General features: G+C 54.5%; 12 protein-coding genes across 12 annotated transcripts; 5 read left to right on the top strand and 7 right to left on the bottom strand.

Annotated features, from left to right (window-relative positions):
• Nucleotides 1-10: 10 nt before the first annotated feature.
• On the bottom strand, nucleotides 11-844 carry EDC3 (enhancer of mRNA decapping; the record flags this gene model as incomplete). Its single annotated transcript, XM_056205356.1, has 1 exon — nucleotides 11-844. One exon carries the CDS (start codon nucleotides 842-844, stop codon nucleotides 11-13), a length of 834 nt encoding a protein of 277 aa, XP_056061331.1.
• Nucleotides 845-927: 83 nt separating this feature from the next.
• MVES1_000495 (sphingolipid C(9)-methyltransferase) lies at nucleotides 928-2,496 on the top strand (the record flags this gene model as incomplete). Its single annotated transcript, XM_056205355.1, has 1 exon — nucleotides 928-2,496. The coding sequence occupies one exon, from the start codon at nucleotides 928-930 to the stop codon at nucleotides 2,494-2,496; it is 1,569 nt and encodes a 522-aa protein (XP_056061330.1).
• An 81-nt stretch (nucleotides 2,497-2,577) lies between these two features.
• MVES1_000494 (uncharacterized protein) lies at nucleotides 2,578-3,954 on the bottom strand (the record flags this gene model as incomplete). Its single annotated transcript, XM_056205354.1, has 1 exon — nucleotides 2,578-3,954. One exon carries the CDS (start codon nucleotides 3,952-3,954, stop codon nucleotides 2,578-2,580), a length of 1,377 nt encoding a protein of 458 aa, XP_056061329.1.
• A 283-nt stretch (nucleotides 3,955-4,237) lies between these two features.
• On the bottom strand, nucleotides 4,238-4,841 carry pin1 (peptidylprolyl isomerase; the record flags this gene model as incomplete). The annotated part of the gene is made up of 3 exons (XM_056205353.1): nucleotides 4,238-4,397; nucleotides 4,438-4,553; nucleotides 4,590-4,841. 3 exons carry the CDS (start codon nucleotides 4,839-4,841, stop codon nucleotides 4,238-4,240), a joined length of 528 nt encoding a protein of 175 aa, XP_056061328.1.
• Nucleotides 4,842-5,037: 196 nt separating this feature from the next.
• Nucleotides 5,038-6,891, top strand: MVES1_000492 (tripeptidyl-peptidase I; the record flags this gene model as incomplete). The annotated part of the gene is made up of 1 exon (XM_056205352.1): nucleotides 5,038-6,891. One exon carries the CDS (start codon nucleotides 5,038-5,040, stop codon nucleotides 6,889-6,891), a length of 1,854 nt encoding a protein of 617 aa, XP_056061327.1.
• A 6-nt stretch (nucleotides 6,892-6,897) lies between these two features.
• RIT1 (tRNA A64-2'-O-ribosylphosphate transferase) lies at nucleotides 6,898-8,338 on the bottom strand (the record flags this gene model as incomplete). The annotated part of the gene is made up of 3 exons (XM_056205351.1): nucleotides 6,898-8,096; nucleotides 8,165-8,197; nucleotides 8,224-8,338. The coding sequence occupies 3 exons, from the start codon at nucleotides 8,336-8,338 to the stop codon at nucleotides 6,898-6,900; spliced, it is 1,347 nt and encodes a 448-aa protein (XP_056061326.1).
• Nucleotides 8,339-8,460: 122 nt separating this feature from the next.
• Nucleotides 8,461-11,745, top strand: MVES1_000490 (uncharacterized protein; the record flags this gene model as incomplete). The annotated part of the gene is made up of 1 exon (XM_056205350.1): nucleotides 8,461-11,745. One exon carries the CDS (start codon nucleotides 8,461-8,463, stop codon nucleotides 11,743-11,745), a length of 3,285 nt encoding a protein of 1,094 aa, XP_056061325.1.
• A 116-nt stretch (nucleotides 11,746-11,861) lies between these two features.
• MVES1_000489 (isocitrate dehydrogenase (NADP(+))) lies at nucleotides 11,862-13,218 on the bottom strand (the record flags this gene model as incomplete). The annotated part of the gene is made up of 4 exons (XM_056205349.1): nucleotides 11,862-13,028; nucleotides 13,059-13,088; nucleotides 13,122-13,177; nucleotides 13,209-13,218. The coding sequence occupies 4 exons, from the start codon at nucleotides 13,216-13,218 to the stop codon at nucleotides 11,862-11,864; spliced, it is 1,263 nt and encodes a 420-aa protein (XP_056061324.1).
• A 191-nt stretch (nucleotides 13,219-13,409) lies between these two features.
• On the bottom strand, nucleotides 13,410-14,444 carry ORT1 (mitochondrial ornithine carrier protein; the record flags this gene model as incomplete). The annotated part of the gene is made up of 1 exon (XM_056205348.1): nucleotides 13,410-14,444. One exon carries the CDS (start codon nucleotides 14,442-14,444, stop codon nucleotides 13,410-13,412), a length of 1,035 nt encoding a protein of 344 aa, XP_056061323.1.
• A 185-nt stretch (nucleotides 14,445-14,629) lies between these two features.
• MVES1_000487 (uncharacterized protein) lies at nucleotides 14,630-15,765 on the top strand (the record flags this gene model as incomplete). Its single annotated transcript, XM_056205347.1, has 2 exons — nucleotides 14,630-14,936; nucleotides 14,966-15,765. 2 exons carry the CDS (start codon nucleotides 14,630-14,632, stop codon nucleotides 15,763-15,765), a joined length of 1,107 nt encoding a protein of 368 aa, XP_056061322.1.
• A 234-nt stretch (nucleotides 15,766-15,999) lies between these two features.
• Nucleotides 16,000-17,229, top strand: MVES1_000486 (acid phosphatase; the record flags this gene model as incomplete). Its single annotated transcript, XM_056205346.1, has 1 exon — nucleotides 16,000-17,229. The coding sequence occupies one exon, from the start codon at nucleotides 16,000-16,002 to the stop codon at nucleotides 17,227-17,229; it is 1,230 nt and encodes a 409-aa protein (XP_056061321.1).
• A 283-nt stretch (nucleotides 17,230-17,512) lies between these two features.
• On the bottom strand, nucleotides 17,513-18,088 carry RER2 (ditrans,polycis-polyprenyl diphosphate synthase [(2E,6E)-farnesydiphosphate specific]; the record flags this gene model as incomplete). The annotated part of the gene is made up of 1 exon (XM_056205345.1): nucleotides 17,513-18,088. The coding sequence occupies one exon, from the start codon at nucleotides 18,086-18,088 to the stop codon at nucleotides 17,513-17,515; it is 576 nt and encodes a 191-aa protein (XP_056061320.1).
• Between the last annotated feature and the right edge of the window lie 392 nt (nucleotides 18,089-18,480).

Here is an 18,480-nt window from a genome sequence, read left to right as displayed (position 1 = left end):
AGTACGAATCTTACTTTTTTTGCTTGCGTGTCTTGGCGACAGGCACCTTGGGCTTGGGCCGCAGCTCGGTGCGTGCTTGTAGGAGGAACTCGGGTGCCAGCTGCAAAACCTGCTCCTCGACCCCTGCACTCTCGCGCCAATACCGGGGGATGTGTGCGAGAAGCGCCCGTCGAATTTCGCGGCACGTCTCCGCGCTCTTCTTGCCGAACTCGACGCTCGGATCAGCTGCGCGCACATTTTGGGGCACGCGCACGCCCAAGTACGCACCCAGCTCGTCCTGCCACACCGTCGCGCTGTAGCCGCGCATTTGCATGTCAAACTGCACGGCGTCCTTGACCGTGCCTGGCATCCCTTCCCACAACTCCGCAAGCAATGCGCGGTACGGTGCAGAGAAATGATACAATGCATGTAGCCGCTCATGCGCAAACACTGTCTCTGCCGAGGTGGTGAGCGCAGAGATGAGGTAGGTCGGCGCATGCTCGACAAGGCTTGTACCGGTGCTGTCCAGCACGTCGCGCTCGATCAGGTACCGGAGCAGTGCACTTTCTTCTGCAGTGCACGTCGCCTCGTGCCACGTCATCTCTGCTGTAGGCGCAACCTCTTCTTTCGCACACATCGCCTTTATCCAGGCTGGAAAGATTTGCATCGGCAAATTAAACGCCTCGTACCCCCGGCACAATTTTTCGCGCTCCGCTGTTTCCAGTGAAAGATACACGCTTTTAAATTTTTCCGACTCGTAAAATGTCTCGAGCCTCGCCAATGCCGCATGCTGTGTATGCCGATCGCCAAACACGAGCGTCACGATGGGCCCATGCACCACCGCGCGAAACGGCCGTTCGGCCATGCCCAACGGAAACAATGTGGAGGCGCGCAGCAGTGTGGAGCAGCGCTCGGCCGGCCCGCTCTGCAAGTTCCTCCTCACAGACCATGTCGCAGCTTCCCGACGCAAGCGCGACGGCCGGCGCGGTGACTCCCGCAACCACACCCATGGACTTGAGCGGTACTAAACCAAGCACGGAGGACACACCTCAAATGGCCCCCGGGAGCAAAGTGCGTCTGACGCATTACGCTGCGATCCGCAACGGCCTTTTGCCGGTCGAAGGGAATGGCTACTTTAGCAATGTGCAGCTCGCGCTCCTGATTTTTTTTGGGCCCGCAATTTTGCTGCGCATTCTCCCCATTGTAAAAGCTCGCTGGTTTGGGTGGACATCGTATCTTTTTCTCGTCGCACTGTGCGGTGTCCCGCTCGCAATTGCGTACTGGGCCGTGATGAGCATGGTTGGCCCGCGAATCAACGAAAAAGTCGAGCTTCCGAACCGTCCTATTGAGTACTACCTTGATATCAAGGACCCTGCACTGCGCGCCAAGTACCACGGTCGCCACAAGATCCCTATGGAGATCTTCTACGAGAACTACTTTGACGGCAAGATCGATGTCAAAGGCGATGTGCAGGAGGCGCTCGAGTACCGCTGGGACTGGGCTTCGATGTATTTTACTCCGAACCTCTTCAAGTACGTCTTGTTCAATATGCTTCCCGACGTGTTGATGCACTCGAGTCGCCAGGATGAGGAGCAGATTCGCGACAACTACGACAGGGGCAACGACTTTCACGAGTGGTTCCTTGGTCCTCAAATGGTGTACACTTCTGGCATTATCTCTGACCCGAACCGGGAAGAAACACTGGAGGAACTGCAGGACAACAAAATGAATTTGGTATGCTCCAAACTCGGCTTGAAGCCCACCGACCGCGTCTTGGACATTGGCTGTGGCTGGGGCACTCTTGCCGCATTTGCAGCAAAGAACTACGGATGCGACTACACCGGCGTCACCCTTGCACGCAACCAGACCGAGTTTGGCAACGAGCGCTTGGCCAAGAACGGCATCCCCACCTCGCAAGCCCGTATTCTCTGCATGGACTACCGCGATATCCCTGTGCAAAAGGGACACTACACCAAGATTGTTTGTCTCGAGATGGCCGAGCACGTCGGCATCCGCCACTATGCCAAGTTCCTGCACAACCTGTACGAACTGCTCGACGATGACGGCGTGATGGTCTTCCAGGTTGCCGGACTTCGTCCTCGCTGGCAGTACTGGGACCTGATCTGGGGCTTATTTATGAACAAGTACATCTTCCCAGGCGCAGACGCTTCCTGCCCGCTGAACTGGGTCATTGGCAAGCTGGAGCACGCAGGCTTTGAGCTTCGCTCATGCGACGTTGCCGGTATTCACTACTCGGCTACCATTGACCGCTGGCTCAAGAACTGGAGGTCGAACGAGGACAAGGTCAAGGCCAAGTACGGCGAGAAAATGTGGCGCATCTGGCTCTTTTTCCTTTCCAGCGCCATCATTGTCGCACGCGAGGGTGGCTCGTCCGTCTTCCAGATTACCGTGACCAAGAACTTGAATGCAACGCACCGCATCGAGGGTGTTGCATCTCACGGCAATCTGCTTCCTCGCCCAGACAATGGCAAGACGTATACAAGTGTCTACAAGTAAAAAGGATACATTCGTTTCATTCGTATCTACTTAGTTTAGCCAAAAAGACTTGTCGTAACAGAATTTCTACAATCGTCCGCGTCACACATAGGTGCGTGAGCAAGGAAAGTAGTCGGTCGGTTCAGAGGCACGCACGCCGCTCAGTATTTTCCGCACGGGAAAAACTTGCGTATCGGGTACGGGGGGCACTGGCGGCAGCGCACTGTCCTTGTGTTTCTGACGCAAGTTAGACGATGAGCGACTGTAGCGCGCGGCGATCGGCGTGGAGGTGCCAAAGGAACTGTTCGGCGAAGAGTCCACACCTTTTTCGCCGCGCGAAGAGTTGAAGGAAGAGGGGCTAGAGAGCGGCGGGGTCAAGTGGCCGCGCGGGACATGATCTAGGGCCAGTGCGGCTTCCAGGTTCTCGCTCAGCTGGAGCGGCGCAAAGACACTCGTGCCCTTCTCAGTACGTTGCAGCGCATTTCCACGCTTTGTGGTACGCTCTGCGCGAACAGAACGGATCTGCCGCGCTTGCTCCTCGGCCCACCTGTCCATCTCGGAGCGGATCGGAGGCGTAGCATGCCGTCTAGGGAGCTCATAAGATATCGAGGTGGCTTGGAATTGGGATTGCATATCACCGTAGGATTTAGAAGCCGAGACTTGGTTCGTGGGTGTGCGCAGGACTTTGACAATGGTCTGCGGTGTTGCTTCGGTGCGGAATGTGCGCGGCTTATCAATGTCAAATGCCGGCAGCTGCGGAACTGGAGTCACTACCGTGTGATCTTTAGACACAGTACGCGGCGCTGGCGCTGGTATGACAGGCCGTACGCTGAAGACGGTCTCGTGAGTTTGCGTGAGAGGAGCTTCTTGTGCGTTAGGGCTGACGGGTTCGCGCGCCAGTGCACGCGGAAGAATCGGCAGACGCTTGGTGAACGGATCGGCACCTGTGCACCCCGAGCGGCAGCAAACGCAGGGACACGTAGAGATAAGTCCGGCAATGTTGACCGGCACAGCAGGGTTCGGATCGGGAAAGTGTGTAAGGAGCGGCTCGCCACGCAGACTACGAATTCCAAGCTTTGCCCTGCGGTAGTCGTCAGGGCGATGGACAGGATCGAGGGCGGGGTCGACGAGCTCGCCATTAGTGTTCCGATAAAACTGCTCTGCTTCGGCCTCTTTGCTGCGAGGGTGTGCAACCGCTGCAATACGCGACCCGTCCTTCAGGCCAAGCCTGTTCAGCTCATTGATCAGGTCTGTTTGTAGCTGACCCGACAACTTTGCCATGGATAAGGTGGGCGCCATATACTGTGTAGGAGGAATAATCATATCGATGACAATGTAGTCGTCCACAGTGCTTACACTGGTCTGAATCTCGTTTGTCGGAACGAAGCTCACGGCGCTGTGCCCTGTAGTAACAATCGCATTTGTCTCGCGCCGGACCGTTGGTCCTGGCAGAGACATGTATTCCGGCACCTCCGGCATGACGATCCGACGACAAGAGCAAAAATGTGTAAAAGCAGCTTCTACACGGGCGACACTGGCATGTTGGGCACGCGGGGCCACGTGGCTACCTAGGAGTGACGTAACGCGCACAACCAAGAGCGACGCGTTCGGGCCAGCAGCCCCGATAAAGGACCCGTGCAACGGGGCGTGGCAGCGTTGTGCGACAAGGTAAGAGATTCTGCCCAGGGCCGTTTAACAGTTGAAATAGAAAAGTTGGTAAGAGGTAGTATGCTACTATACTGCATATCTTTAGCACTTCTATTTAGGCGATGCGCTTGATCAAATGCTCACCGCTATCGGTGTGGACAACATTGCTGGTTCCGCCGATAGGCAGGCTGAACGCAGCCTTCTCAAACTCGGGCTGCATTTCACCTTTGCCAAAGAATCCAAGATCGCCGCCCTGCTCGGCAGACGAGCAGTCGCTGTTGCGTAAGTTTTTCTTTTTATCAAAAAAATACATACGAGTGCTCCTTTGCGAACTTGGCAAACGCTTCGTCAGTGTTCGGTCCATCGTTAAGCTTCTTGAACGCAGACTCGAGCTGTGCAATAGACTCTGACCGAGTGCGGGAAATAGGGTTCTAGAGGTTAGCATGTACATTGCAAAGTATACATACGCCCTTCCTGTCCACAGGGCGGCGGCTTTCCTGGGTCTTTAGCAGAATGTGACGAGCACGGATCATTTGCTGCTTGTTACGGTAGTAGTCTTCCAGGATTTCCGAGCCGGGTAGCTGAAGAGCCTGCTGCTGCGTCAGGCCTGGCGGGATTTCCCACATCGACGCATTCGTGTTGATGTCATAAAAGTAGGGCAGGCTCTGACTGTTGCTCCAACGGATTTCCCACATGGTATTGAGCACAGTGTCGTCCATTCCTGGGGATCGCTTCTGTACGCATGTTACATTGCCTGTTAGGCACACACCCCTCCACTTGTCTGATGGTGCTGCAGGGGCCAAATAAGTCCACCACTCAGCGAAAGGCTAAGCCAGTTGATTGCACGGTTGAGGAAATCTCGGTTCCAACTCGTCGATAGCGCGTGCAAACTCTGTACCGGCGCTACCTTCTACCATGCGCACCACGTTATTTTGCATTTTGGCTGCGGCCGTTGTCATCGCCGCCGCGGCGCGCGACGTGATGCTCGAAATAGAGCATGTGCACGTCCCTGACACTTGGGTGCGCCAATCATCTGCCAAAGGTGACGAAACGATCCAGTTGCAGTTCGCACTGAAATGGAAACACCCGAACAGTATTGAACAGGAACTAGACAAGACCAGCGATCCTGATAGCCCCGAGTATCTGCAGCATTTGTCCAAGGACCAGGTGCTCGAGATGCTGAAACCTGCCGACAATGCTACGGAGACCGTCAAGAACTATCTCCAGCAAAGCGGTGTGCCCAAGAAACACATCAAGAGCAGTGCTACTGGCGATTGGGTCTTGGTCAAGGTCCCAGCCCGCCATGCGAGCGCACTTCTTGGAGATGCAAAATTCAGTGTCTACCGACACAAGGAAAGCCAGGAAGAAATTGTGCGCACAACGCGGTACACTCTTCCACAGGACATTGCAGCCGTGGTAGATTTCGTTAGTGGCATTACCCACTTTTCCTCCCAGCGTACACAGCGAAGGCCATCGTTCATTGTGAACAGCGACATTCCGGAGCCAGCAACGCACCCAGAACAAGTGCTGGCTGCGTCTGATGCGGACACAGAGACACTTTACATTGCATCGGAATCAACGTCAACGTCAACGTGCAACATATCGCATGTCTCGTCCGAATGTCTGCGCCATCTGTACGGCACGACCGACTACACGCCGCAAGCCCCTCAAAAGACACATGTCGGAATCGCGGGCTTCCTCCATGAATATGCCAACTATGCAGACCTGGATCTATTTTTGCGTGAGCAACGTCCCGAAGCACTTGCTGGAAAAGCCACGTTTGACTACCTTACTATCAACGGTGAACACGACAACCAAACACAATCTGCAGCGGGCGGTGAGGCCAACTTGGATGTCCAGGTAGTCATCGGTATGACGTGGCCAGTCCGCACGAGTTTCATCTCTGTCGGAGGCTCTCCCGCTTTCCGCCCCGACAATTTCAGTCCGAAAAATACGAACGAACCGTACGCAGCGCTCCTTCAATACCTACTCGAGCAGGACGCCAACTTGCCAGACGTGCTTTCCATTTCGTACGGCGATGACGAACAAACCGTCCCGCCCAAGTATGCGCGCCGCGTTTGCAGCATGTTTGCAGCACTTGGTCTGCGCGGTGTGAGTGTGTTTGTGGCGTCGGGCGACGAAGGCGTGGGCGGCAAGAAGGCGTCACACTGTCAAACAAACGATGGCGAGCAAAAAGAAACCTTTCTGCCCAATTTCCCTGGGTCATGCCCCTATGTTACTGTAGTCGGTGCGACGCAGGGATTCAACCCTGAGGCAGCGACCTCGAAAGACATTGCCAAGTTCTACTCTGGCGGAGGCTTTTCTTACTACTTTGCGCGGCCAAAGTACCAGGACAATGTGGTTCCTCAGTATATCAAGGACGTGATGGGCAACCAGTACGCGCACCTGTACAACCAAAGCGGGCGGGCGTACCCCGATATTTCTGCCCAAGGCTCGCGCTACTCTATTGCACTGAATAATAGTATGACGACCGAGTCGGGCACGAGTGCATCCACACCCCTTGTCGCGTCCATTTTCTCGCTCCTAAACGATGCACGTTTTGCAAAAGGAAAGCCATCCCTAGGCTTTGTGAACCCACTCTTGTACAAGCGGCTTAGCCAGAGCAACGCGTTTAACGACGTGACCGAAGGCTCCGCAACAGGATGCGGGAACAAGACTGGTTTCAAGGCCGCGCCAGGCTGGGACGCCGTCACGGGCTTTGGCACGCCTCGTTTCAAAATGCTTTTGCGTAATGTGGTGGATTTGTGATGCGCTCTATACATTATTTACACACGAGTCATTGTAGAGCGTGACACGGCGCTGCGGGCCCATCAAGAATGCATTCACACGCTGTAGGTAAGCGCGACTCGGCGCGAGTTGGTTCGATACACTCGCGACCCACTGCAGGCGCCGTTGCGTAGTATCCTTGGAGATATGTGCGCGGTGCAAAGTCAGTGATCTGCGCGCGCGTATCAGATTTCTGTGCTCGTCGAAACTTGCGGCGAGGACGGCAATTGCAAGCGCGGCACTACTGTGATAGTCTGCGCTAGCGAGCAGGACGGGTTTGTCGCTTGCAATCAATGCATCGGTGACGGCGTCGACTGCAGGACCAAGGTATGCGGAAAAGTCGTACAGCCCGCGTTTTCCGGTCTCCTCCTTGCAGTACAAGATCTGCTTGCTGGATGCTTGAGGAAGCGGCGTGCAGTGCACCATCAATGCATACTGCGTCTTTTCCGCCTCGGAGCTTGGCAGCCGTCGCGCTATGCACAACCCAGTAGTGCTAAGTTCGTAGGCACCGTCATCATCCAAAACCAGTAGCGCCCTTTCTGCGACAATCTGCTCGATGTATGCCGCTAGTGCTGGGCGTTTCATCGCGGGCCCCAAAATAGTCGTCTTGTTCTTCCAAAATAGTTCCGGCGTCAGGCCCATCGCCCAACTTTCATGGTCATCGCCCGCACCCTGTACGTACGATGCATGCTCCTCGCTTCGATGCGGCACATTTTCAAGCGCAGATGCACTCACCAGCACGACATGATGCACTGCCTCCGAAGGCGTTGGAAATGCGGGGCAGTGGCCGGGGTGTACATGAAAAGGGCAGAGCGGCTTAGTCAATCTGGGAATGGGAAGATCAGAGGTGAGAAAATTGCTCACCCATTCATCTAGCCGAGCCTCGATTTGCTGCCGCTCGCTCGCCGACACGGTGCCTGGAGGAAGCTGCAGTGCTGTGCAGTGCGGCGTGCCATACCGAAGGAACGACGCTTTTGTAAGCACTGCACACCAAATCGGTACAGTTTTGGACAATGCATCGGGGTATCGCTTGCCTCTGCGAGTAGAGTCAACCACAAGCATGCCTGTGAGGTCTGAATGCGGCGCATCTTGTATCACTGGGACCAGGTGCAGATTCGCGCGCTTTAAACTAAAATTCCACTGGTGCATGTGCCCGTCGGTCGACTTGAAGTAGCTTGTGCTCTGTACTCTCTCAGGCGAGGTATACCATGCGCCGCATCGCATATTGGCTTGGTAAGTATGCAAGTGCACGTACCCACAAGCGGCAAAGGAAAATAGGTATCGCATACTGCGTTGACAAAACACGCGTCCTACTATTAGCCTGGCTCATACCTACATAATGAATGCTCCACACGCGATTCCACAAATCCTTGTTCTCCCGGCGTAGCGTCTTGAGCACCTCGCGCTCAGCACTGAGCATCGGTTGCATCGCAAACGTTCACTCTGCATGTGCATGCTTCGCGCCTCCACACGAATTTTGGCTGCAAGGAGATTTAATTACAAAACCAATGAACGCCGTTTCCTTACGCCTCTCAACTTCGCTCCCTCATCATGCCCTGGCAGCTCATAGAGGTAGATGCGCTCTCTGTAGCGCTTCTAGCTAGTATCGTCATTCTTGTTGTACTTGTCAAGTATCAACAGCAGCATGAACAGCCACTTCTCCACCCACTGATCCTTTCCCATCAATCGGACGCGTCCCAAGTCCGCTCGCCCGGCGAATCCCCAATATATCGCAACGTCAATGCGCCGCTCGGGTTTGACTTGGCGATGCGCCCCCGGCGCACCGCGCCCAATGTGGCCGCGCTTCTCGGTACCGGTGTGACGGACAGCGAAGCATCGCACGCGCGCCGCATTCTCGACACATTTCTCTCGCCGAAAGAGCTACGCTCCCAAGCCGCCGCATTTGCGCACGGGATCACGGCGCTCCTTGGCGCGCACAAGCCTACTATAATTGTGTACGGCCAAATCACGACTGCGCATGCGCTGTGTGGCTTGTTGGCTGCAACTGTGGCCGAAGCGCCGATCGCGACGCTCGTCGTGCCTGACGGCGCCTCGCCTCACTCACTTCCAGCCGGTATCGATACAAAAAATGTCGCTCTTGTATGCGTCGATGCAAATTATCCCATACCGCCGTCGCTTTCTAGTGCGTCCTTGATTATTACAGGTACGAGCCAGCATGAAGCAGCAAAGCGCGTCGCGCCGCACGCCAAGATTTGCGACATTTTCGATGTGCTGGGCCTCTCAGCCGAAATAGAGCCGCCCGCTGTGCGTGACACCAGCAAGCTACGCAGTGGTGAGCTCGATCAGATTGGCGCACAGACCTTTGCGCAATTTTACGAGCCAAGAGGCCGTTGTTGGGTGCGCGCCACGCAAACGTCGATGACTTCGGGCGTGACTGCGTGGCTCAGCGAATATCCCGCAGACAAGATACCGAGCGAAGGCGATACGATCCTTACCGATGCTCATGCAGACATGTTCCTTCCTGCTCCTGCCTACGTCTCTTTGCTGCTAATGGCGCTCTATTCCGGCGCTGCAATTACCAGCGAGCCGACCAAAGGTGTGATGAAAGCGTTGCGTGCTACCAAACCCACGCTTTTGTACCTGAGCCCAATTGCGGCGGGGCAGCTCAAGACTTTGCTGTGGATCCATGCGAGTAGTAGTCTGCTCTACCCCATTGCTTTTCGCATCGGTGTGCATGCGCTGCGCAAAGGAAAATTTGCGCTCGACTCGCTCGCCGATCGCCTCGTGTTTTCTGGACTGCGCAACAAGTTTGGCGCACGCGTTCGTGCGACGGTAATTTTTAGCAACGCGGTGACGCTGGATCAAGCCGCGCTGGACCACCTGCGCCTCTTTTTGGCCAGCCCTGTGATGCATGCGTACATGCCTTCTGTGCTCGTAACATCCAATGCAAAAGGCATTGTCACTGCGCCGGTTTCAGCGTCCAACATATACGATTTGCAAGCTTTTCAACCGCAGCCGATTGGCCCAGAGTCCAAACGGCGCCTTGCGCCGCATACTGGGCCTGCAGCCGTCTCGATGGAGCTCAAGTTGGTGCAAGATACGCCTGCTGTCGAGGCACACTCTGCAGTGCTCGAGTATCTCCAACGCAAGGATGGCGGTGCAGAAACAGATCCTATCGGCGAGATTTACGTGCGCGGCTACTCGCTAGCGCATTCCAGTGCACCCAATCCTGAGGCGGACATGACACTTTCGGCATGGTTTGCAACGGGCGACGTCGGCTTGGCGCGTACCAATGGCACACTTGTTGTAGTTGCACCGCACGGCGCTACCGAAGCCGGTATTCTACCCGACGAAACTATGGACTCGGCTGTCTTGGTGCCGATCCCTACGGAGACAGCGGCGCAACCCAAGTTGGGCAAGACGAAAATCACCGTTACCTCCCGCACCTCGTCTGCCATGGCCGCCGCTCCAGCAGTGCTTGCGATGCTGGCGTTTGGTGTCGCGAGTGTGGATGCGTCTGCACACACGCACACGCACACGCACAGCATGCTGGCACGGCGTGCGGATGCGCCGGCAGAAAATTTGACTTCGATGCACTTGGCTCTCGATAGTCTTCTCACCTCCCAGCGAGCGTCGTGGGAGCAAGGCGTGGCACAATCCGCCGTGCTGGAGCTCTTTTACCCTGAATACTCTACCTTTTCAAAGTCGGACAAGAAAGGTGCTGAATTTTATCCCCCTCAGAAAACTGACTTCCCTGAAAAGCTCCTCAGCCTTGCTTTCCACAGCGTCACGTCCCAGGACAAGAATGGGCGCCTAGCGACGATTATCACGGGCGATGAAGCGCTAAACACTGGCGCCTCACAAGACTCTGCGAGTTGCGGCGAAGGCGTGCTAATAGCTGCATGGTGCCTAGAAGGGTTTCCTAACAGCGCGCCGGACCCAAGGGCATTTTATGGCGGCGGCGCCCAGCGCGAACTGACCTACTTGAGGCGCAATGTATCGCGCAGCCAGAATGGTGCAATCAGCCAGCGGGCTACGCCCGGTGATGTGCAGTTTTGGTCGGATACAATGTACATGGGACCGCCTTTTTTTGCCACCTATGGCCTCATGACTAACAATGCCAAGTTGATCAGTCTGGCATACAACCAAGTCCGCCTCTTGCGCCAGTACCTGTTGTTCTCCAACACCACCTCGCAAGGCTTGTACGGGCATATTGTCAAGGATAATGGCAAGAACGTGATACGTTGGCTCGACAGTCGTCCGTGGCTAACCGGTAATGCTTGGGTCGGTGCGGGCATGCTTCGTGTCTTGGCGACAATGACACACACCGACGATGCGCAGTTCCAAGCGCCGCAGAATGACTTGCGAACCTGGATTGAGGATCTTTTGCAAGTGGTGTACAAACAGGCGGATCCCAATACAGGATTGCTGCGCAACGACTTGGGGAATACAAGCTCGTTCATGGACGGCTCGGGCTCAGCATTGATGGCGTACAATGCTTTCCGCTTTGCCAGCATGGTCCCCGACAAAACACAGTTTGTGGATTTCGCAGAGAAAGTGTACATGACCTTGTCTGGCTCGCTTGCGCCGGACGGGTCATTTACCAGCAATGTCCAAATTGTGAATGAGCTGAGCACGGGCGAACAATCGACGACTTCGGCGGAGAGCCTCGCTTTTCTCACCATGCTCTACGCCGCACGCCGCGATTATTACGCGGGGAATGTAACGGGATCGAGTGGGCCGGTAGAGCCGCTGAACAAGGCGGGCAACAACCAAGCGTCGGATAGTGCCGCGGATGGAATTGCATCGGCAAGCATGGCGCTCGTCTTTACTAGCGTGTGTCTAAGCTCACTCTTACTTTGGATCGGCGCATGATACGCCACGGCAGCTACGAATAGACTTTATCACAATATATATATATATAAAAAGACTCGTATGTACAAAGAGGCAAGGTGTGTGCAAGTATTGTATTGTGTAACACTAAGAAGCAGCTACAAGTGCGAGGCATTCTGCTGGAGTTTTGCGATGAGTTGTTCTTTGACGTGGTCGAGGAACTCAAAGGTAGTCACGTAGCTCTCGCGCTTCATTTTTTTGCCGTAGATCGAGAAGGCAAGGTCTTTGGTCATGACATTGTCCTTGTCGATCGCATCCACACAGACCTGCTCGAGCGTTTGGGCAAAATCAATCAGCATCTGATTATTGTCGAGCTTGCCGCGGAAAAGAAGGCCACGAGTCCAGGCGTAGATCGAGGCTACCGAGTTGGTGCTTGTCTCGTTGCCTTTTTGGTGCTCGCGGTAGTGGCGCGTCACGGTACCGTGCGCAGCCTCGGACTCGATCAGATCGCCATCGGGGGTGATCAGCTCCGAGGTCATCATGCCCAAAGAGCCGAAACCCTGCGCAAGAATGTCGGACTGGACGTCGCCATCGTAATTCTTGCACGCCCAGACAAAGCCACCGTCGCCCTTGATGGCCTGCGCCACCATATCATCGATCAGGCGGTGCTCGTACCAGATGTCGAGGCGATCAAAGTCGGGCTTGTAGATCGACTCGTACAGTTCCTGGAAGATATCCTTAAACTTGCCATCGTATGCTTTGAGAATGGTGTTCTTGGTGCTCAAGTACAACGGCATCTGCTTTTCGATCGCCATCTTGAACGAAGCGTGAGCAAAGCCCGTGATGGAGTCGATCGTGTTGTACATGGCCATAGCAACACCGCCGTTCTCATTAAATTCGTACGCTTGGTACTCAATCGGCTCCTGCTGCGCGTCGCTGGGGGTGTACGTAATGGTGAGCTTGCCAGCACCCGGCACGACAAAGTTAGTGCTGCGGTACTGATCGCCAAAAGCGTGGCGGCCAATGCAAATCGGCTTAGTCCAGCCAGGAACTGGACGGGGGATCTTGCTAAGAACGATTGGCTCGCGGAAAACAGTGCCGCCCAGGATGTTACGGATGGTGCCGTTAGGCGAAAGCCACATTTTCTTCAGGCCAAACTCCTTGACACGCGCCTCATCGGGCGTGATCGTGGCGCACTTGACTCCGACTTTGTACTTCTTGATCGCCTCGGCAGCCTCGGTGGTAACCTTATCGTCGGTTTGGTCGCGATGCTCTATGCCCAAGTCATAGTATTTCAGGTCCACGTCCAAAAAGGGAAGAATGAGCTAATATAAGTTGCGCTACATCGCACATACATCGTCACGAATCTTTTTCCAGATGATACGCTGGGTGTCAGTGGGGCCGTATTCAATACGTACAGTCATCTCATCACCATCGAGTTCCACGATAGGGTTCTCTACTTTAATCTTTTGTGCTGCACGTAAATGCGTGCAAATTGTGCATACCAGTAGCCATGGTCGTCGAAAAAAGGGCAGTGCGGTTTGTCTTTGCGAAAGATGAATGCACCGATCGGTTTGCACTTGCAAAGAAAGAGCGCCCAAAATTCGGGGACATAGTATCGAAGAAAAGCCGAAACTACTGCGGGCTTGTGCAACAAGGCCTTGTGGGCCCGGAGATAAGCGGACACGTGCATTGTTGGGCAATAACTATAGACCGTATAAGTCGGCTGCGTGCTCGAGTTTGTTGTAAACTAGGAATACAATGGCGCTGCTTGGTGCGCTGCGTAGGCATGTAACGCCAAGTCCCGCGTAGAGACCCCGAATACCACGCGTCTTGTAGATATGAGCAAATGTCGCAAAAAAACCGCGCGAGATCGCGTGCGGAACTTTGCTGTGCATGCGCAGCTCTTTCTCCGTCTGCATGGTAGACTTGACACAGTCCGCAGGGAAAAGGCTCACATTGTACATAATTCCTGCTAAAGCGCCAGAACCGGCCAAGTCGATGCTGCTCAGGTCTTTTTTTGCAAACAGCTTGCTGGGATGTTGGTGTTGATGTAGCTGGATCAGCTCGCGCGTCGCGATCTCAAATGTCAAAAACCACGCAATGCCTCCGCCCATCTCGCGCACCAAAGTGCCGGCAAAACCAAGCCACAGACCGCGGATACCCGCTTCTCGCACTGTCTGCCGGATAAGCGTCAGGGCGCTCGGTAGTTGCGGCAGCGCGCGCCGTACATCCTTTGGGGCATCAGCTTGTGCAGTATGCATAGTCATCATCTGTACCTGCATCCTACACTTGATCAGCTCCACGGGCGTGAGCACGAAACCAGCGACGGCGCCAGAGCACGCCGCAGCCACAGCGAGTAGACTCATAGGGGCAGGCTCGTCTTTTGACACGCGAAACACATCCCGAAGTAAAGGCTGCACCTGATTGTAGGTAAAGAAAAGGCTCGCATTCTCCAGCGTCGCACCGCAGAGCGGCATTGAGACACCACGAAACAGACCTCGCACGCCTTCGCGCTGAATCGTTTTTCGGAAACAGTCTAGCGCGCCGGTATAATGGGGTGCGGGCTTCATCGGCTGCGTCTGCAGACGCACTTTAACCAAGTCGAACGGGTGCTCAAACAGCTTGCTGATCATCCCAGCGACCGAGCCAAACAGAATGTCTTTGGTCGCGCGACTTAGTCGCGGCTTGGGCTGTGCGCACGCCTCACACGGAAGCAATGCATCTTGGGCAGCGGACATAGAATCCGCGACAGTTGGGTCGTTTGGATAGAAGGCGGACGATGGACGTCTGTAATCTAGTGGCTGCACGCAATGCCTTTCTTCTTGGGTGACTTTCCTGTATCCTCGCTTGATAATCGGCTGATTATATAGCACGTGGCCCGATGCGCTTGCTAGCTGACAGAGCCTCCCGCGGCTCATCGCTCATGTTGTACGTGGTGATAGCGCTTCTGGCGCCTCTGGCGGTCCTCGCAGAGTCTACACTGTACTTGAGCGGGGTGGAGGATGCATCCAAGAGTCCCCTGCAGATCTCTGCGCAAGACGCACATCGTGTATTGGCACACCACCTTGGTGTCGATAGCAATGTGCTTCCTACTAAGCGCCAATGCGGTCCGCAGGTATGGCATCACCTGCCCGCAGATATTGCAGAATACGATGCGACTACCTTGTTTGAGCCTATGAGTGACAAAAACGGCTTTTTAGTTACGTTCCATGGTCTGCGCGATGAACATGGTACGTGCCTTGCCGTGTACTAACACCAGACCTATTTCCTGCGTCGATGCAGGCGACCCATACAGTTTCCAGCGCTGCGTCCGGAGAGAACTTTGAAGCGCTTGCGCAGCTTTATGCGGGCGCGGCGCAAGGTGCAAGTGCGTGGCTAGGCCAGGCAAAGAACCTCGCGGGTGATGTGCTTGGGCGTTTCGATCAGGAGCTTACATCCTTGCGTAGCTTGGCCAGGAGCGATGCGCCCAGCATGGAATCAGTACAGCAAATGCACCTTGATGCACTTGCGGATATTCGCACCGAGTATGGCGCAAAGAGTGCGACATTCGAGCGTGCCAAGGCGCAGCTGAAGGAGACGGTAAATACACTCGTACAGAACTGGGCAGGCGGAGTCGGGCCCATTGCAATTGTGCACACGGACAAGAGCGGAGCACCTCTATATACACGCAGCAAGGTCCGTGCAAATACAACACACGATAGGCTGCATCCTTTCGTTGCCGATGCGCCCAGCAAGGATGCGAATGCGTGCCACACTTCGCCCGACGCACTGCGCGGCGCTACAAACGATTGCAATGGGCACGGAGAGCCGAAGGAGTCGGCTAAGGGCGGCAAAAAATGCTGGCGCTGTGCTTGCCGCGCGACCAAGACGGCCGGCAAGACGCAGCAATGGACAGGCGCCGCATGCGAAAAGGAGGATGTGGCATCGTTTGTGCTACTCATTATTGGCTCCATCGGCGCATTGTTTGTTGCGACTGTCTTTTCTATCGCACTACTCTATCGCGAGGGCGCCCAAGAACTGCCTGGCACGCTCTCGAGCATCGCTTTACCCCCCTCATAGGGCTTTGTGTCGTATGGATTAGTCATTATTTGGATATATGCATTCCGTAAAACTCACTCGCAAATTCTTCGCCCCATACCCTTACGAATGCTGGGCATGTCGGCGACGTCCGTGCCTCTGGGACATGGCGAACTCTCAGACACATTGGGGTGGCAAGAACCTCCGAAAGGATTTGCTTTGCAGCAAGCCATTTTTCTGCTTCGTCATGGGGAGCGAGCGCCCGTACGGTACAGGATGCAACATGCAACTCCGCCGATTCCCTTGCAATGGAACTTCTGCCACACTTCACACAGTTTTGACCGGGCTGTGCTGCGTAAAATGGATTTTGTTCTTAAAAAACCTCAGGTTGTGCCGTCACACGCAAATATCCAGCGCCGTGTCGAGTACCTGGTCGAGGGAGAGCCACGAATGGGCGACATTGGTAGTTGTCTTTTGGGCGAGCTCACGGATCAGGGAAGATTAAACATGCTGCGTATTGGACACAATATCCGCTCTTTGTATGTTGGAAAGCTACACCTTCTTCCTGCTCAGCTGCATGTGACCGATGCAGACCGAGTCTATTTCCGTACTACGGACATGACGCGCACGACGCAGAGTCTCGAGCAGGTCGTCACCGGTTTCTTTGGCTCTTCCATGGGACAACCTGGCTCACTTATTCCGTCTATCAATGTGCGGAACAATGTGGACGAAGACATGCTCCCAAACTCGCGGCCGTGTGCAAAGCTTGCGCTGATGATGCGGCGCTTTTCCAAGGAGGCAGCCACAATTTATAACCCGCAGCTTGCCGAGCTGGACAATGCGATCTGTCCGCATAATGACGGTGTACCGCCGCGTGTGGATGGGCAACCGAAACTAAGTGGCTTGATTGATACTGCGCGCGCAGCAATGGCGCACAAAGTTCCGATTCCGCATCCCTTCAGCCAGCCGGTCGTGGTCGATTTGATGGAGAAAGCAGTTGTGCACGAGTGGTTTGCGGGGTATGAAACTGCAGACTTGAACGAGCGCAGGCAGTACCGTCGCTTAGCGATGGGTGCTTTTTCCGGCTCCTTGTACGACAAGTTTGCTCGAAGGGTGGTCTTAGGTGACAAGGATCCACTCCGGCTGAGCTTGTACTTGGGCCACGACGCTACCTTGATTGGATTGCTGCATGTGATGGACTGTTTCAATGGCAAGTGGCCTGCATTTGCGGCGAGCCTCTCCATGGAACTGTTCCGTAATATGATCGAGGCCACGCCACCTGAGCCGGATGGCGCGCCGCTCAGTAAGGTCGAAGGAAAGGGCTTTTATGTGCGCTGTCGCTACGGTGACGAAACTCTCTTCCTTCCGGCGTGTGCGCCTGCTGATAAGCACTTTGCTGACAAATCGGAATTTTGCACGCTGGACGCCTTCCGGCAGGCTATGGTGGATAATATGCAGCCTGCGGATGGAAGCAGTATTGCACAAGAATGTGCTGTGGCTCTGTGACGACGAAAATTATGGTAATGTGTAACCCTAACGTATACCCCTTGTAAATCATGCAACTACTGCTCATGAGACGACGCGCGAAACTTACTCCACTTGCAACGATGTCAGTTTTTTGCAAAATTGGGCCTATTCATCGGTGTTACAATGCATTCCTACATTGTATCATCTTCATGCATGGCCAAAATTAATGGACAGCCTTTCACTTTACTGCGCGGAGCGGAGCTGTGATGTAACGGTCATTATGGTTTCCAACATTACGCTATTCTATACAAGATAGTTTACTCTAGTAACCCATGATTTTACACCGCTGGTATTGCAGTAAAATTGGTATCAATTCTTTGGCGCCGAACATGGGCCAATACTGGTCCACAAAGTGTAGCTGTGTGTGTTCATTGCATTGCCACAAGAGAAAGTCGCTCAATCGGTGCACCTTGGACGTTCGTATCAGGAGGTCAACAGGGACATTTGGCGATACAAGGAGCTTGTCATCAAGATCTTTGCGAGTAATTGGCGGCGTGCATTCTCCTAGCTGATCCACATCCACGCACGAAGCATAAGCCTGGCACATCTCATCCTGCGAGGAGTACGGCATACAGATGTTAAGAACGGCACCAGTGTTGTGGCAAGTTGCTTTCTCCAACGTCATTATCGCTTCTTGCACGTCTGCAGGTAACAATTCCTTCTTTCCTACAACGCGTACGCGCACAGAGTAGCGCGAAATCACTTCGCCATGTTGATACAGTTCCAATAACCGCGCTTTGGCGAGTGCCATGAGCGCATCGACCTCCTCTTCGGATCGTTTGAAATTGTTAATTGCAAATGCAAATACCGTCACCATCTGTACGCCACCAAGTGCCATACACAATTCTAGAACACGACGTAGCGCTTCAAATCCCATTCTATGGCCCTCTTGGACGCGGAACCCTTTCGCGCGCGACCATCGTCTGTTTCCATCCATAATAAATGCAATGTGCTTGGGTAAAGGGCCCATGGATAGCGCATTTAAGAACATGCGCTGTGTGATGCGCTGCAGAAAAAAATACGCTGGCCAAGTGTACGAGAAGAACCATTGCCACGCACTCCAAACCTGTTGCTTGGTGAACATGCTAGTTGTCTCTGGCTTGCATGCTGGCATTGAATGTGATTCCGTCAAAGTGTGAGCTTTCTCGACACGAGCGGGCTCTTCGTTGTCGTCTTTAGACACCATAGAGGACGCGTAAAAAAATGGCGGTGTCAACGATAACCGTCGAT

This window comes from Malassezia vespertilionis, chromosome 1 (assembly GCF_029542925.1).
Source record: "Malassezia vespertilionis chromosome 1, complete sequence".
NCBI lineage: Eukaryota > Fungi > Basidiomycota > Malasseziomycetes > Malasseziales > Malasseziaceae > Malassezia > Malassezia vespertilionis.
Note: the sequence above shows the minus strand (reverse complement) of the source record. Positions and strands in the feature narration are given on the sequence as shown.